Source organism: Salvia miltiorrhiza, chromosome 6 (assembly GCF_028751815.1).
Source record: "Salvia miltiorrhiza cultivar Shanhuang (shh) chromosome 6, IMPLAD_Smil_shh, whole genome shotgun sequence".
In the NCBI taxonomy this organism is placed as follows: Eukaryota; Viridiplantae; Streptophyta; class Magnoliopsida; order Lamiales; family Lamiaceae; genus Salvia; species Salvia miltiorrhiza.
The window spans coordinates 8655169-8674554 of record NC_080392.1 but is presented as its reverse complement, the minus strand read 5'-3'; the positions used below and the strand labels follow the sequence as shown (position 1 = coordinate 8674554).

Here is a 19386-nt window from a genome sequence, read left to right as displayed (position 1 = left end):
ATGGGAAGCTGCAGGCATATCCTTGAATGAGAAGACAATTTTAAAAATAAAAAAATGAAAAAAAAAAATCAGCGGTTTTGCACCATTGGATTCGAGAACTACATAGATTGGTATTATACATAAATTCCTAATAAGAAGAAGAAAAAAAAATTAATACAGTTACAGACAGACCCACAAATGTCTGCATCAGGATTTCTGTATCTGCATTCAAGTGTGTGGTAGTAACTAGGTGGTCCTACCCTTTAGCCTTCAGATAGAAATGTTCAAAATAAAGTCAAGTTGTTTTAGGTTTTACCCTTGGATTTCATTTGTAATGAAAAAGAGTTGTATTTCACAAAAAAAGTATTGGAACCCAATACACTAATTATATTTAGAAAGTAATATTAGGACTTTTAATTTTTGACATAGAAAAAAATGTGTACGAAAATTAATGGATCAATGTACATCATATTCATGTTTTTGTCATACATGCAAAATAATATTTTGTCGCGTTCGTGTTAGATCCTTATTACTGTATGACATGATAACTAATCTAGTGGTATTCTTGTTGGTATCAAACTGTGTTACTTTCATAAAACACTTTTAACATATATTAGTATTAATTTTTATAATGTAAATATATTTTCTAATTAGGCAATAGGCGAACCCCTCCAATTAATCAAAAACAAAACAACCAAAAGAGAAAGGAAATATAACTGTAATTGTATGTAAGCTGGCAGTGTGTTATCAATTGGGCTTAAGAACTTCTAGTTTATGGGCCGAGGCATCTCTTTTACAAAGGATAAGCCCAATTATGTTAAGTTGGAAATTAGAGTTTCGCTCTCAATGTTTGTCTCAATATTAAAAATTTGAATAATACTTACGACTTTTAACATATCAATATTTATTTTCGTTTACAAATCTAGATTAAGAGGGTGTTTGGCTAAGCTTATTTTAAAGATCTTATAAGCTCTTAGAGCTTATAAGATATTTCAAGAGCTTATAAGATGCAATTTTTAAGAGCTTATAAGTTGTCAAAATGTTTGAATAATTGAGCTTATAAGTTAAAGAGAAATTTTTTTGGCTAGAGAGAGAAAATCGAAGAAAAATGAACTTGAATGATATATGATGAAAATAATAAATTATAATTAAAAAGAATTTGTAAAAAGGTTGTTGCATATGAGATTATAAAAAAATAAGTTGGGGTAGAAGAACTTATTTTTTGGGGAGCTTATAAGCTCTTAGAGCTTATTTTAGGAGCTTATAAGCTGTTTAGGAGCTTATTTTGTCAAACACTTTGAAAGAGCTTATAAGCTCTTAAATAACTTATAAGCTGTTTTGAGAAGCTTATAAGCTCAGCCAAACACCCTCTAAGTCGAGATTTTCAATGTTGAATAGTTTTGTTGGAAATACGAAATCTATTGATCCTAGGCGAGTAAATACTGATGTAATGAGGGATAAATCAATTATAAATTTTTGTATTGTTTGTTACTTATTGGTGATAAGACTGATTAGTTAACCAAAGTTGTTAGCTTTTAGATGCTCTTATCAACACACTATGAGCGAGCTGATTTTGTTTGAATAAGAAGTTTTGTCTAAAGTATTATTGACAACTGAAGAAACTATCAGTTAAACACACAATCGATATTTATGTAGAAATGGTGGTTATTCTTTTGTTAATCAACTAGTGGATTAATCAGTTTAATGTAGATTAGATGAATGGACCAACTGGATGCTGATGATTATCATATCAATTGGAGAGGTAATTGACGAGGTAGTGTACTGATAGTGATGAAAATTTAATAAAAGATAATTGAAATGCCAAATTCAAAGTAAACAGAGTTTAACGTGATTAAGAGAATCTCTTATCTTCACGAACTTGATAAACATGTGAATCCACCTAATTTCTATATTTCTTGTTTTATTATCAGTTCTGTTACATGAACTGATCCACGAGTTAATTGGTTGTGATTCGAAACTTACTTTGCTTTCAGACAATTAAGCACTTTGCTGCTTACTTGGTAAGGGATAAGTGTTTAACGTAAGTTCCAACTAAGAGAAAACTTTTACAATGAAGTGAATAAAGATCAGATTTTTTGACTCTACGGCTTGGATATACAGAGATAGGGGTGGGAATTCAAATCGTGTATACTCGACCCGATACCCAATACCAAAAGAATTAGGGTATCTAGTTGGGATCAAGTATTAGGGGCGAAAAATAGCCAGGTGTTGAATATATTTGAATTATAATTGAAGACGGAAATTAACGATGAAAATAGAGCCATAGCTAAAAATGCGGCGTTAACGATGAATTAATGATAGATTAACGACGGATTGCTGACGGATTTAATTATATTTATATTTTCATGTATATACAAATCTTTGAGATGTGGATTCATTTACCATGTTATACACACACTACAAAAAAATTTATAATTGTAGATTGATGAGGACAAAAATAAGCATCCCTTGAAGACCAGAAGATTAAGGTCAATCCAACGATAACAACACTGTTTACGACCTAGCAACCCTGATTTTTCGGGATTTGGAGCTATCTTGAAAACTATCAAAAACTCGATAAAGAAAGAGATTATCATGAATATGAAAAATTATAGTCCTATTATAAGTTTAAATAGAGTTCTATTCCTACTAGAATTCTTAGTATTTTGTCTATAAATACGTGTAAAACCCTATTGTAAAATCATCTACAATCATTATTCAAATACTCTCAATCACTTAAAGTTTTACGCTATATTCAATACGAAGGTTTCCTTATTTTCGATATCTTCACATGTTCTTTTAGCTTTTTGTTAAAAATTGTGGCGTTAACAGCGAATTAATGACGGATTAACAACGAAAATAATTCCAAATGAAAAGTAATTTTAGTTTTATTACTCCCATAGTTAATTCGTCGTTAATAAATATTTTAATTTATAACTAATTTTATTTTTATTATTTCTGTCGTTAATCCATCGTCAATAAATATTTTAATTTATAATTAATTTTGTTTTTTTAATTCCCATCGTTAATAAATATTTTAATTTATAATTAACTTTATTGTTCCGTAGTTAATTAAAATTTTAATATATAATTAATTTTAATTTTTAATTCTCATCATTAATAAATATTTTCATTTAATAATTAATTTTATTTTTATATTTCCGTCGTTAACTAATCTTTTAATTGAAAATTAATTTTATTTTTATTATTCTCATCGTTAATAAATATTTTAATTTATAATTAATTTTTTTATATTCCCGCCGTTAATCCATCGTTAATTAATATTTTTTTATAGTTTTTTCATTTTAAAATTATTCTTATATTTATTTTTAATTTAAAAAATATATATTTTTATTATTTTCGTCGTTAATTACTATTTTTTAGTATTTTTTAGTTTTGAAATAATATTGTATTTATTTTAAAAATAAATTTCATTTAATTCGTCATTTTTTAAATTTCTATTTGAATTTTTTTTATTTTTCTATATAATTTTAAAAATAAATTTATCTTCTTTTTTATATTTTTGTTAATCCATCATTAAATAATATTTAATATAAAATTAATTTTTTTTTATATATTTTTATATTTTTTCTTATTTTAGAATCGATGATAATTTCTTAAACTTTTTTTAACGATAATATTTGTTTTGATAAAATAAATTAACAATAATATTATTATTTTTATTTTAAAATAGATCATTATTAAAAATTAACAAGTTTTATTTATACATCTCGACATATTTTAAGGGTAAGCATAAATGAAATTGTATATTAAAAGTAAGTTTTAAATGAATTGATAGGTGCTATAATAATTTGCCTCGTCTATACTGGTGACTACTTGAAAGAAATTTCAAGACTAATCGTGCTTGACCAAGAGCACTACTAAAATGGTGACCCACTGGGAAGCATATCAAAGTTTATACGATTAAGTACAAAATACGTGAAAAAATTAAAAATAAAATCCCTTTATTTGAAATTAATAAAACAAAATTACAAATAAAAAAATAAAAAGGTAAAATGTCGAATAAATGATGAAAATTTCCGTCGTTAATTAAACTTTTCACAAAAAATGATGTTAATTCAATGATAAAATTTTCGATCGTTAATTGCAATTTTTTTGGTAGTGACATGGATACATAGTTTTACGATGAACGCGTGCACTTTTATATGAAGAGCATGTAATGATGAGTATGAAACTTAACTAAGCATAGCTTTGCATATACTGATTTTTCTATGTAAAGTAATATATTTATACCATACTAGTGGATAATATACAACAAAGAATCTACTTTGGCAAATGAATTTACGGAGTTTTATTCATCTAAGGCTAGAGTATATATAGGCTGGTTCTATATTAACTTGCTTTGAAATCACTACATGAATGGTCCACGCTATGACCGTTGATTTAAATATTAAATCAAGTATTTCGGATAGCCGAATATCCAACTCGGCGAATTGGGTATTTTAGGTACTCGATTAAGATCGAAGTAAAAAAAAAAGTTTACGAAATTACAAAGTCAAGTAATTTAGGATACTCAAATACTCGACTCGGGTATTAGAGTATCCAATTTATATTTCGGTTCTAGGTCGGATATGGGTTTTAGGACAATTTCGGGTTCGAGTGCCCGGTTTTTTTGAATATGGTATTCGAATTGGACCTGATTCCCACTCCTATACTGAGTGTACAACCTAGAGGGAAACAACAATTGAATTTTCAAGTGATAATTGATATCAAAGTTTGATTGTTCGTAGTCGTTAAGTTTCCCTTCAGGTTACTTTCGTTGCTAAAGGTGTTGAAAGATTTAAGCTTTGATTTGCTTGAGAGATTTTGTTCGCAAGAATTCAGTAATCTTTGAAATGTTGGGTTGTTAGGTATTTGTAGGAGAGAAGATGAATAGTGTCGTTGGAAGGAACCCTATTCCAAATATGATCCTATCTATCTTGAAATATTCTTCTCGTTTGACTCTTGGTATATCGCGTTTGGTGCTTACAACATACACCGACACACTGGAAAGCCGGTACTTTGTTTTGCATGTGAGAATTTTTCGCAGATACGTTGTCAGATTTCGCTTTAATTCAAGTTAGGCCTTAGGTTGACTCTACATTTCTTCAGTAGACCTGGATATCTAATTAGCATCAACTGATGCATGTAGGCTGACTTCGTCTTTAACGTAATTATTCAAATTACTTGATTTTCTAACTTCAGGCAACCTTTGCTGGTCTTTTATGAGCTGGTCTGTTGATCAATAAACTTTTCTTCTTGCACCATCAATAGACTAGAGTTGAAAGCTGAAAGAATACTTAGAAATTTTGGGCAACTCTCAATCTTTTGTTACATATTTTTCTTTATTGAAACCTATAAACATAAGAAGCAAACTCCATCATAAATGAATTGTAATCTACAAGAACATCAATTGGCCATCATTATTAGAGGGTTTTAGTATCTAATAAAAATATAAAATATTTCCAATTAACAAAAATCTATGTGGAATTTATAGATATAAAATAATTGGTTTTTAAAAATTTAGTACAAATTCCGATCAAACGACTTTAGATTGTCAACACGACTATTTTGATACGAAAAATATTAACCTGATCTAGATTTGAATAAGAAATTCAAATTAATTTATCGAATATTGACACATTAAAGTCGAAAGCATGTAATATTTCTAAACGAATGGGGGCAAACTATGAGCGTAAAAGTGTAATGAACTCTAAAAACAAATTTAGATCATACCTATCTTTGCAAAATTTGGTCTAAGAAATTTTAGTTATTTTAAAGTTGATTGTTATTTAAATCTCAATCTTTCGACCTCGTTGCAATTTAGACACAACCTTAAAATGCTTCAATAATATCATTAGTAAATTCGTTCTTCCTAATTGTTTTACACAAGTTTGGAGTTGAGATTTATATTTGTGTTTTAAATTTTATTTTTGGATGTATGGAATTGCACGTCGAAAAGTTAGAAAACTTTAAGTCCACCTCGATCGCTAATTCAATTACTTAGTTGCGTAACATCCCATGACAAAATTGACGACAATAGTGATTTTATCAACTGCAGTGACTTGATCATAGTTGGACGACTGACCATTTTATAGAACCCCACTAGTTGTTGACTGTTTTCTGCAACAATATTTTAGCACTTGGATTGACCATTTTATAGAATTTAGTAAATGTCAGCGTGTCCCGTTATTATATTTATTATTTTAATCATATTTTTTATAAAAATAATTAAAATTTATTATAATATCATGAACTATACTTAATTTTTATTTATAAAAAATTAAAATTAAAAAAGAATTACACCCTAGCTGATTTTAAATTTAATTACCAACACTAATAATGAATTAAAACTGAAACTAAACCCAAGTTAATAATCATATATAAAATTAAATTAAAGCATATAAAATAGAAATTGAAGAAAAAAATTGAAAGTGAGACACAAAATATAGTTAATTATTTAAATCACAAGTGATCAAAATCATGATACTCAGACACAAAAACGTCAATAATAAAATTGACAACACAATTAAAACAATAAATTTCAAAAGTCCTGAATCAATTTTGAATTTTATTTGATTCCAAGTTCACGCTCCAATTAGGGAAAATGACCTTACTAAAAACTGAACTAACATGATAATCACGATATAGTGAAGGGGTGTTGAATTTGCTTCACACGCTTCAAAGTAGTATGATCTTGTATAATTGATTGCTATCATAAATTAGCATTTATAATGTGCAATAATGAAGCTAAGGTTGTACATTGATTTCATATTATCCGACCGGATCTATTGTTTCCCCCCATCACCTAAATATAAAAGGAAAAGGAAAGAAAATATAGAATTTGAAATTTGTAAATGTTTGACTAAATACAAAAAGAGAAAGATAAACTGAGAGTGGTGGGCAACAAAAAAAGTACTGACTTTTCACAAGCGTAAAAGTTGAAATTCATTTCGTATCATCACAATCAGCAATCAGACCTCTCTCTCTCTCTCTTCCGTTACCACTAAACAGTAAACACACACACAAATGTATATATTACAGTATACATATCATCATGGTCCACACACAATGCAATACAAATATTGTCCAGAAACTTACATATACAACAAATTAAGAAACAGCTAGCTAGTACAATTATTTTTCTTAATTTACATAGTGAGTTAAATTTGAAAATCGCCAAAAGAGAGAAGAAAGAAAAAGATAGTATCAACGAATGATTAACTTTGGTTTTCATTATACATATCACAAAACGTAAATGTTAGATTAAAATTTTCAATTCTTTTTAATTCCTATGAATATTTGGGCGCTTTAATTATTTTTGCAGTTCTCAATGAACTCAATATAACTATATTCGACAAGACAAGGAATTTTTTTTTATCAACAATCACAGCTTTCTCGGTCAAGGTTGCAAATAGAATTTCATTCTATCACTTCTTGTTTCCGTACGATAATGTTATAATTTAACACGATCAAAAAATAAAAAATAATAATATTAAATAAAGAATGAAAAAAAGAACCAAACGGACCAAACAATGATGCAGCTGGCTACAAAATACCACATCAACGTTGATTGAATCGGATTAAAACATATATAAATTAAATTGAGATATATATATATGTGAACAAGAGATCCATATTAGGTTATCAACTTGTCCCAAGAGGTTTTACAAAGATCACCACACAAATTTATTATGCCTTATTTCTTATTAAATATGGAGAAAAAAAAAAAGAAACATAATTAAAATCTCACTCACTTGATCTCCTAATTAATATCGATCCATCACAAAAAACACATTTTCTCACATTAACCCTAATCTGCTTAATTATCTCGATCAAGAAACCAAAATAAAAATGAAAAAAAATTCAACCATTAACGAGGCCAGAAGATAGAGCCATGAGCAAGATCGCAGCATCCTTCTCGTCGTCTGGAAACACTCTGTGAAACGCCAAATTCTTGCTCAAGTTTATCAAGAAATCCTCGAAACCAATCCGTTTCTGCACGTTCCCACCCGCTGCCGCCGCCGCCACAGCCGATGTCTTGCACCGTTTCTTCAGCTGCGACGCGGCCTGCCCGTTCTTCCCTTTCTGCTGCAGCTTGATTTTCATTGCCGGTGGCTGACCGCCGCCGTTAGCAGCCGCGCCATTGGCCGCTGCGGCCATGGCTCGCCTCGCTTTCCTCTGCCTGATACCACACGCATTGCATAGCGACTGCAAATATATAAAAATAAAATTATACAAATAATCTTCGTTTTAATTTTTCCTCGATTTATTGAGTAACATATAATCCCGTTTAGGGTTAATCATAACAAGTCGTTCACGTCACGATTCAATAGCTTGATATGAGCTTGCTCTCATGGTAAAATCGATAAAAAAACTGAAATGATGACTAGGATAAATTTGATAAGTTTTAAAGATTGATATATAATTGATTAAATAAAGGGGTTTCGGCAAATAAAATCACAAATTATCTTGAAATTATAAGTTTGACGTGATTTTTGAAGTGTGGTGAATTGAATCTATCACCTTTTCAAGTTTTGCAATTCCGTTCCCCCAATTTTACAACGTCATTTGCAATAAAATTGCTGAATAAAATTAAAACGTGTTTTATTCATATACACAAACATCGTACTTAACTTTTCATTTTTTTTTGCTGTGACACACGAACATCCCAAAAGACACTGTGAGAAACCCAAACACAAACGTATGTACTCCAACTCAGTATTCCGGCGACAGAAAAAAGAAAAAGAAAATAAGGGGACGAGATTACAAAAATTGAATATGTGGTGATTAAATTCACCTTATTTCAAAAGTTACGTTAAAATTGCAAATTTGAGATAGATTGTGATTTTATTTGTGAAAATCCCTTAAATAAATAAGAAAAGGTTTTATAATTACCTTAGGGCCTTTGGGACCACTTCTCCAGAGAGGGGTCTTGGTAGTGTTGCAGTCGGAGCAAACCCTAATTGGACTGTTATTGTTGTAAGAGGAACTGTTGCTGCTCAAGTCGGTCTCCGCAGATGACGACGAAGGCTGCTGTGCCGTCGTCTTAACCGCGGCAGCGCGATCATGATCCGTCTTCTTCATCTTCTGCATCACCCTCATCTTCGAAGACATCCATCTCATAGGGTTACTATTATTATTACTGCTAATTTGGAGCTCATCATCATCTTCTTTCTTCCATAAGGTTAACTTGAGGCTGCTCTCGTCCACGCTCTTCGTCTCGTATGCTGATCCGCCGTGGTACCCGTAGTTCTGATCACCCTAAGATCAAAACAGACTACAATTATTACTCTCACTTTTTTTTGAAAAAAAGAAAGAAAGAAGAAATATGTGTACGTACCGCGATATGATGAGTAGGTTGGTAGAGTTGGGGATGATCGTAGAATCCGGCGTGATCGCGAGTGGGATCGAAGAAAAAATGACAAGAGACAGAAGAGGATCGATTTGGGAGGAAGGGGTGCTCATGATCATTGTCATGACTAGTAATTTGGTGCATAGGAAAATGTGAAGGAGGGGGAGAGTTTAAGTTCATTTGTGAGTAAGAAAACAAAAAAGATGAGTGAAGAAAAGGGCAAATGTTTTCCTTTGTTGATCCAATTCGAGGAAAATGGAAGTGGTGTTGAGGAAGTAGTGTGTGATGTGTGTGTAAAAGGGGCTAATGAGGTGAGGTAAGAGGGTGTTATAAAGGGAAGGGGAAGGCGAAGGGGGGAAATTGAGGCTGCAGGCATTCACGTGACTTCATGGCAACCAAACAAACAAGTGTAGTAAAAAGACAAAGGAAGGGAGTCGAATGCTACCACACGACCATTTCACACAACCCTATCTTTTAAAATTGTCATTCTATTTTACTACTCATAAATCAAATGATTATGCAATTGATTAGTGAAGAATGATCTGAAATATATGCGATAATTAGTACATTTCATGGCCACACATAGGGTTAAGAGCCCCTTTACACCTTTTGTCATGTCTTTTCCATCAATTTTGTGAGGGATCACTTACTATTGCATCCTAGTTTATAATTTTCATTCTTACTTTAATTTAATTATTATCATATCTGGATCAGAGCCCTATAGTTTGTGAGGGATCACTAACTATCGCATCCTGACTTAAATCGTGTAAATATGACACTATTTCGGTTATACAAATGACACTGTCTATAATTGACACTATTCGATTATATAAATGACATTATAACATTTATAATGTTATAGTGTCATTTTCAATCTTATAGTGTCATTTAAAATATTATAGTATCATTTACAATCTTATAGTGTCAATTTTGAAATGTCTTGGGAGGCTGTTGCCACGTGGTGCACTCCTAGTGAGCCACGTGGCCCCATTGTGTGGTCCAGATTTGGACCTATATATTATGAGGGGAGTGGATACTATATATATATATATATATATATGGGAGGGCTACCGTGAGAGCGCCTCTTAAAATAAGAATTAAGAACTAAGAAAAATGTATGAATTTTATGTAGAACACGTATGAATTCGTTGTATAAAGGTAAATTGCGAAAAATAAATTTTTGCTACCTTTGAGATTCGAACTCAGGACCATGAATTCATCCAGTAGGATGATGAATCAACCGTAGATCTTGATGATCTAAGGGCTGAAAATGATTCTTATTTTATATCTTAAGAAGTGTACTTATTTTAGTCCTCCCCTATATATATATATATATATATATATATACATATATATATATATATATATGGGTGGGCTACCGTGAGAGCACATCTTAAAATAAGAAATAAGAGCAATTTTTAATGTATGAATTTTATGTAGAATACATATGAATTCGCTGTATAAAGGTATGAATTGTGAAAAATAAATTTTTGCTACCTTTGGGATTCGAACTCAGGACCATAAATCCATCCAACATGACAACAAATCAACCGTAGATCCTAATGATCTAATGGCTGAAAATGATTCTTATTTTATATCTTAAGAAATGCTCTTATTTTAGCCCATCCCTATATATATATATATATATATATATATATATATATAGGGTGTGGTTCTAGAGAGAACTACATTATTTGTGAGAACGTGAGAACCATCAAATCTAATGCATCAACTGTAAAAATTAATACATTCACTGTTAAAATTAATGCACTCAAAAAAATATAAAAAATTGCTCCATTCAGGATTCGAACCCAGGATCTGCATTCATCCAACAAGATGATGCATCCACCGTAGATCTTGATGATCGAATGGCTGAAAATGGTTCTCCGTTCTTCTTTTATTTAGTGGTTATTTCTTGAACCTCTCTGTATATATATATATATATATATATATATATATATATATGGGAAGGCTAAAATAAAAACGCTTCTTAAAATATAAATTAGGAACCATTTTCAGCCCTTAGATCATCAAGATCTACGGTTGATTCATCACCTTGTTGGATAAATTCATGGTCCTGAGTTCGAATCCCAAAGGTAGCAAAAAATTATTTTTCGCAATTCATACCTTTATACAGTTTATTCATGCGTGTTATACATAAAATTCATGCATTTTTGTTGGTTCGTAATTATATATATATGAAAATTCTTAATTAGTTCTTTCTGAAAAATTACAAGTACAAATTATGGTTGTATCTAGTTGTACGATTAAAATCTAACAAACTCCAATAAACAAATTAATAATCAAATAAACCATCTATACATACATACTGTTATCTACAAGTTGATGTCGCTCACGCTCAACCCTGGATAAATATGTTTTTAGTCTCGTAACTTGTTAAAGGGGAGGAATGCTAACAATAACTGTTATTTTTATTAAGTGTTTGGTTTAACAATAGAAATGAATCACTAGTAAGGAATTACCTTTATTTTGTTTTTCCTCTATTTTGAGGGGTAACCCCAAATAAGAGTAATATATAGTTAACTCATTATATCCAAACCAAATACTAAGTAATAGATTCAATTAATTGAATCTATTTCCAAGCTCCAAAAAGATCCAACCAAACATGAGCTTAATTATTGTTCTTCGGCTGCTTAATATTAAAAACAATCAAGTTCTTAGATATTGACTAAAGGTGTGTTCTCTTTGATTGATAAAATTATCATGAGAGAAAATGAGGGATAACAAAAAATTCTTCCTTTAAATCCCCTATTTATTTTCCCTCATTTTCTTTATAATAGCATTTCTCATTTCGCATTCATTTTTTTTCACTTGAATGATGGATAATATTATCACACTAAAAATGGAGGGATAATATTATTCCTTCTTGGAGTGAAAAGAAGGAATGAGAAGTAGCGAAATTCTCTTAATTTATAGAAAATGAGGGAAAATGAGAGGGGATTGAAAGGGAGAAAATTTTGTTATCCCTCATTCTTTTACGATAAATTTATCAACTAAAGAAAAGACACCCTAAATGGATATTTTCACAATTAGTTTCCACACGAAATATTGTACTTTTCTCATAATACTTCATTTTATGACAATCGATCATATGATCAATGGTATTGGTACATATTGGTTTTTAGTTAATTAGTTACTAAAATACACAAAATTTTTATTTGAATCGCCCTACACACATATATATATGAGAGAGAGAGAGAGAATTTGTACGTGCATCTTGAGATATATAGTTGCATGGAGGCAGCATATAGTATATTGCAATTGTGTTAGTATTATATATGCAGCCGGCCGGGTGAGGCAAAGGACAGCGACGCCTCTCTCCCCACAATCATTTTGTTGTTAAACTTTTTCTCATTCATATTCATATATACCCATCCTTATTTATTTACTGCTCAATACCTTCATCGTCTTTATCGTACATGGTTATCTATGTAAAATCACATCAATTCGTTCATTCCAGAATTTTAATAAACGAAAAACAAAATAAAAGAATAATCATGTGCATTTTTGTTGAGAGAGAGGTCTCAATATTCTGACACTCCAACTAAGCGTAATATCTTTGTTACATATTTAAAAAATATTCCACGCCCACGCACACACACACCATGTTGTAGAATGATAATTAATTAAGAGGGAAATTAATAAGTCTGCTGCCACCGCTACACAACCCTCACATGGGATGCAAGCGAGACCTGACTGCTCACCAATTACTAGTTCTTAGAGCATCTCCACCGGGGGGTTCGATCCGGGGCGCTGGGAGGGTGGCCGCGCTGGAGAGCCGACCTGATGCGAGGGCGTGTCGAAGTGGAAACCCGGGGCGAAGGGGGACGCGCCCCATTTAAAAAAAAAATCAAAAATCTGATTTTTAATAAATTTAGCCGTTTGATTTTTTTTAAATTCGACCGTTGCTGAACAACTATTTTTGTTTTGTTTTGTTTTTTTTTTCTTTTTTTCCCTTCTATAAATACCACTCTTTCACAATATAAAATTCACCACTTTCTCAACTACAAATTTCTCTTCAAAAATTTTCTCATCTCAACTACAATTCTCTCTTCTATATTTGTCTTTTAATGGATCGCGAATTCGATGAATACCTCGAGCAACAAGGCGGTGGTTCGAGGCTTCCGATGATGGGGTTTGCTCCATTTTCGCAAGCTTCCAATGTCTTGGCTACGGGAAATCTTCCCACGCCTGCGGCGCACGTCAACGTCCAAGAAGAGCCGGAGGCGGCTAGGCCGAAAGCCAAGGGCACCCGCGCTTCATATTCTAGCGAGGAGTCCGAGCTCGTGGCAATCTTGTGGGCGGAGGCAACTCACAATCCTATTTTGGGGACCTCCCAAAGGTTGCTCCAATATTGGGGAGCAATCGCGGAGAAGTTCAACGCGCTCAATGAGTCGGGAGCGCCGCCGCGAAAGCCGGAACATCTCAAGTCCCACTTCGCCCGTGTCCAAAAGGAGACGAAATTCTTCGAGGGCTTCTACAACACTTGCAAGGAGAATTGGGGGAGTGGTATGAGCGACGATTAAATCACCCAACAAGCCCAGACAATGTTCGAGGCGAATTTCAAGAAGCAATTCTCCTACATCAAAGCTAGAAAAGTGCTTCGCGAATGCGAAAGATTCATGTCGCAAGCTGGGGATGTCCACTCCGCAAAGAAGTCGAAGGGCTCCGATGGTGGAGCAACCACCACTTCTTCGGAGCCGAGTGTCACGACGAGGCCCCAACGCCAAAAAGCGGCAAAGCAAGACAAGGGCAAGGCGAAGAAGGGAGAAGGGTCTTCGGGAGGAGGTTCAACGTTCTCCGACGCCCTCGAGAAGGTGGCCGAAAGCATGAGGGAGCATGCTCTCAAAACGGGGGAAATCGCCGAGGTCAAAAAAATGCAAGCCGAGATGAAACGGGAGGAGATGAATATGAAGCTCTTGAACAAGGACACGACGGGTATGACAGAGGCACAATTGACTTTGTACAACCACCTAGTCCAAGAAGTGCTCAAGCGTCGAGGGCTTATTTAAATTAGGAAATTATTTTTATTTTTTATTTTATTATCTTATTTTAATTATGTTTTTAATTTTATTTTAATTATTGTAATGTTTAATTTTATTTTTAATGAAATTGAGAATTTAAAAATAAAAGTGTAGAAATATGAATTTTGTGGAAATGGAGATCTAAGACACCCTCTAAGCACCAATGCATTGAAGAGGGATGTGTCTTAAGTGGAGACCACCATCTAATACACCCCCTAAGACACCATGCATTGGAGGTGCTCTTATGAGTTAACTAAAAACTAATTTAGTTAAAACTGTCTACTTTCATAGAAATATATGAAAATTATTGATTGGTCATTTTACATTGATATTATTCATTTATTATAATCCTAATCAAATGGTACTGTAATACTCTTTAATCATTTTAAATAGATTGTTGTATTTATATTATGAGATATTTTCGTATGTTGTTAATTTTTCTCAATGTTATCTGTAACGGCTCTCTCTCTATCTTTATATATCCCTCTCGTTTGGTAGGAAGCAGCCAATTCATGTTCAATATTGTAGTGTACGTAGCTTATTTTTTGTTTATTGCTTTTCAAATTTTGTGGACACTAGCAAAAAAAAAATCTACTAGTCACATGAGACTTGATAGCTATTATATGTGTGTCATAAAAATTAATGGCATTTGATAATGTAGCTAATTACTAATTAATAGTTACATTTTCAAACGCCAATAATTTTTATGACATGAATTGGCTATCAAGCCTCATGTCACTAATAAAAAAAATATTGTAGTGGAAGTTGCTCAATATCTCTTGGTGCTTTTTAAATAAATCACAATGGCTTATTATTATGTGGAAACTTGGAGTTACTCTGTTGCTTTTTGAATAAATTAGAATTGCTTATTATTCCCTCTGTCCATAAAAAATATGATACTTTTATTTTTAAAATATGATTATATATATATTTTTATCTTTTATCCTCACAAATATCCCTTATTTTTTTTTAAAAAAATCATCATTAATTCAATCTCAACCACTCATTTCGTATGGTGCATGAGACCATTTCTCCACTACATAAAAACCACCACTCATTTTATGAAGGGTTAATTACCTATAAATACACGAATTATATTCAAATTTTGATTTTTAACCAAATTTTGAAATTTGACATGAGCCCAAAGTTTGTTGGCTAATAACTTGATTGTCGGGAGTTTGATGGACAATTCGAATGTAACGTTGGAAAGTTCGTGACGTTATCTTTCTAATGATAATTATAATATTGTTGGATTTTAATCACTTAAAGAGGTCGAAAAATGGCATGAAAGTTGATATTGTGAAACTCTATATTTTTTCTTTTTTTTCGACTACTTTCGGTGATCAAAATCCAACAATATGAGTATCATTAGAGAATTATATATCATCAAAAGGTTTTCAACGGTACCTTCGAATAATCCATCAGATTCCAGACAATCAAGTTATTGACCAGCAAACTTTGGAAGTCAGGCCAAATTCCAAATAATTTAAAGTTTATAGTTCTTCCTTTCCATAAAAATATGCATAGTATGGGACGACACGAGTTTTAAGAAATCTTGTAAAGTCTACTGTGAGGGGAGAAATAGTCTCACATTAATTGTGATATTTAGTGAGAGAATTAATATTACTATAATGGGCTATGCATATTTTTATGAGACATGTGAAAAAGGAAAATTATTCATATTTTTATGGGACAGAGGTAGTAATATTTTTTTTACCAGAAAAATAGATCTGGTTTAAACCAAAATTTGGTTGTAGTTTATATATTTATAAGTAATTAACCATTTTATAAAAAGTTATGCCCACAAAAAGTGTCATAATGAATAGAGTATTATGTGGAAATTTGGAGTGGAAATTTAGGGATGCATGTCAGTTCAAACCGAAATTCGTAAGTTTAATCAATACTTCGAGAAAATCATTAGGTGGAAATTTACAGATGCCAGTCCAATTCAAAATTGACGGAGGCCGAAATAATTTGAGAAAAAAATAAGGGTTACGATCAAAAAATTCAAGACGGAAAAACATTAAATATGATAAGATCAAACTAAAAATAGTCTGAGCCCGATAGAACTAGCCCGGAGAAAAACTTCATCTTAAAATTATCAATTAAACTACTTTTTTATTTCTTAATTTCATAATAAGACGTTATTTTAGATGCTTATCAAAATTTATGTAAGTTAAAGTTGATATAATATTCATTTTTGCATATAATACAATATTAAGTATCTCGATAACATGACCTATTTTTTTATTAAAAGAATATAGTTATCATAAAAATTTATACTACATATTAAATTTTTTTCGTAAATTTTCTGGCCTGATGGGCTAGCTTAAACACTAAAGATGAAGAGTTAGGGTTAAAAATTTTGAACCTAAAATAGGTACAATCCACTTGGATTGTACCAAAAATAGCCTGAGCCAATTAAGGCACACAACTTTTAACACGGTGTGATAGCGCGATACTAATACATACGAAGTTAATGGGTTAGTGTGAACAACAACAAAAAATTATTTTGTATGGATACATGTCGGATACAGGTAGCCTATATATATGTATGTATATGTATATATGTATGTATATATATTATATATATATAGGCGACCTACATCCGACATGTATCCATATATAGGGGTAGGCTAAAGTAAAAATACCTTTTAGCATATAAAATATAGAAACTATTTTCAGTCCTTAGATCATCAAAATCTACAGTTAATTCATCACCTTGTTGAATGAATTCATGGTCTCGAGTTTGAAACCTATAGGTAGAAAAAAATTATTTTTCACAATTTATACATTTAAACAGCAAATTCATATGTGTTTTACATAGAATTCATATATTTTAATTAGTTCGTTTATATGTTAAGAAGTGTTTATACCGTAGTCTTCCCCTATATATATAGAATTTTAAAGAATTGTGTTCCATAATCAATTTTTTAAAGTTTATTTTATTCAAATTTTATAGAATTGTATGTGTTTCAAAATTTGGAACTGTTGATTCCACAAGATGCCGCCATGTAGGGCTGTAAACAAATTAAGCAGCTCGCAAATTATTAAGAGCTCGGTTCCAAAAAAAATCGTTTAAATTTGTTTAAAAAATTCGATAAATAAACAAACCAAACTTGAGCTTAGTAGTATTCGGCTCGTTTGCTTGTGAACACGTTCGTAAAATGATTCAACTTGAAAATGTAAATTATTGTAGTATGTATTTTGAATGAATTATATTTAAAAAAAATAATACTCCCTCCGTCCCTGAAATAAGTTCCTCTTTTTCCATTTTGGGACGTCCCCCAAATAAGTTCCTCTTTCTTTCTTTCTATTTTTGGACAACTACCCCACCACTAATAATACTTTATTTATTCTTACTTTTCACTTTTTCACCACTCCCAATACTAATTATACCACTTTTTCACCTTTTCACCTTTTCACCACTCCCAATACTAATTATAACATATTTTTCTCCACTATCAATACAATTTACCATTTTCCTTAAAACCCGTGCCGTCCCCAAAGAGGAACTTATTTTGGGGACGGAGGGAGTAATTAATATTTTGACTATAAATATAAATTTAGAAAGTTCGTATAGGATTAAGTTCATGAACCTTAAAATATTCGATAAACAAGATTCGAGATTCAATTCCATACTAAAAATATTCGATAAACAAGATTCGAGATTCAAATATTGACCAATTGTAGTAGTATATAATGGTAACTTGTAATGCTATTTAGTCTTTATAATATTAATATTAATAATCATAATTTAACAGTTTCATGCTCTACCTAACTTAAGCATTAACGATCACATTTTCCTCCTGAAACATAAAACGAGGGAAAAGAAAAGGGTCACACTTAATTAATTTGGCTGCGGGAAGTTGTTGAGGAAGATCTGTCTTGAATAAAATCTTTTCGTTCTTTCGTCTAAAAAAGAAAAAAGAAAAAGTAATACAAATCTAAACACTACAAGAATTTGGATTTTTGGATAGATCAGATTGTCGACTTCAATTAATATATACATAACTTTTCTTCACCGTGAAGCATATTATAATTAATTTAGGGAAAATTGCACCTAAATACATAAACTTTGCCAAAAATCCATATTTGACGCGAAGTTAGGATTTTACATTTTAATACACCAACTTTCGTTGTTGTCCAAATTTGACACGACTTAATTCTTAAAAATTCGAAAAACAACCATTTTCGTAAATAATTATACAAAGATTAAAAGAAAACATCATAAGGAAATATCTTGTTTTGGTTTAAATGTCCCAAATAATAACATATGTGGGTCTTTGTATAATTATTTACGAAAATGGGTTGTTTTTCGAATTTTTAAGAATTAAGTCGTGTCAAATTTGGACAACAACGAAAGTTGATGTGTTAAAATGTAAAATCCTAACTTCGCGTCAAATATGAATTTTTGGCAAAGTTTGTGTATTTTCACGCAATTATCCCATTAGTTTACTAATATTGTCCAAAGGCCTTAGAATAGAAACCTCAATGATTACAACAAGATCACGAGGAAGCAAACATTGATGTCCAATCACCTAGTCGGACCCCCTTTATATATAACTCCACTCTCCAAAATTTGTCCATGCATATAGTAAACCACAATTTCAAAAAACATACTTTATAAAACTAATAATATAACATGCCAACAAACATAGTTAAATACAAAAATAAAAAAACCCCAATAATTTCTACAGTAGTTATATGTATATACTTTCTAAAGGGAAAATATCATCCATTGTCTTCTTTTTGAAATAATATTGTTTTTTTTTTCTTCTTCTAGTAAATTGTACTCCATCCATCTTTTGAATAATGTTACGAGGCTTAAATTCGACATAAAAAAAAAATCCACATGAAATGCCGATGATGTATACAGATGTATTATACTCCATCCGTCCCAGTTCAATAGGCAATGTTTTCTTATTTAGATGTCTCATTTCAATAGATCACTTCCTAAAATAGAAAGTCAATATATAACAAAGATTTCTACAAAAATTCATTATT

The 19386-nt window shown here is 31.3% G+C and overlaps 1 protein-coding gene across 1 annotated transcript; it reads right to left on the bottom strand.

Moving 5' to 3' along the window:
• Window positions 1–7548: 7548 nt before the first annotated feature.
• On the bottom strand, window positions 7549–9719 carry LOC130988447 (putative GATA transcription factor 22). The gene is made up of 3 exons (XM_057912284.1): window positions 9323–9719; window positions 8878–9243; window positions 7549–8190 (listed from the first exon to the last, which is right to left on the bottom strand). The coding sequence occupies exons 1-3, from the start codon at window positions 9512–9514 to the stop codon at window positions 7846–7848; spliced, it is 903 nt and encodes a 300-aa protein (XP_057768267.1). The 5' UTR covers window positions 9515–9719; the 3' UTR covers window positions 7549–7845.
• Window positions 9720–19386: the final 9667 nt, after the last annotated feature.

What these genes read in the sequence shown, in the direction of transcription:
- LOC130988447 (XM_057912284.1), bottom strand. Translation starts at nt 9,514, where the DNA reads ATGAACTTAAACTCTCCCCCTCCTTCACATTTTCCTATGCACCAAATT. An exon ending in AACCTACTCATCATATCGCG is followed by an intron (nt 9,244 to 9,322) that starts GTACGTACACAT and finishes TTTTGATCTTAG; the next exon opens with GGTGATCAGAACTACGGGTA. An exon ending in GTGGTCCCAAAGGCCCTAAG is followed by an intron (nt 8,191 to 8,877) that starts GTAATTATAAAA and finishes ATATATTTGCAG; the next exon opens with TCGCTATGCAATGCGTGTGG.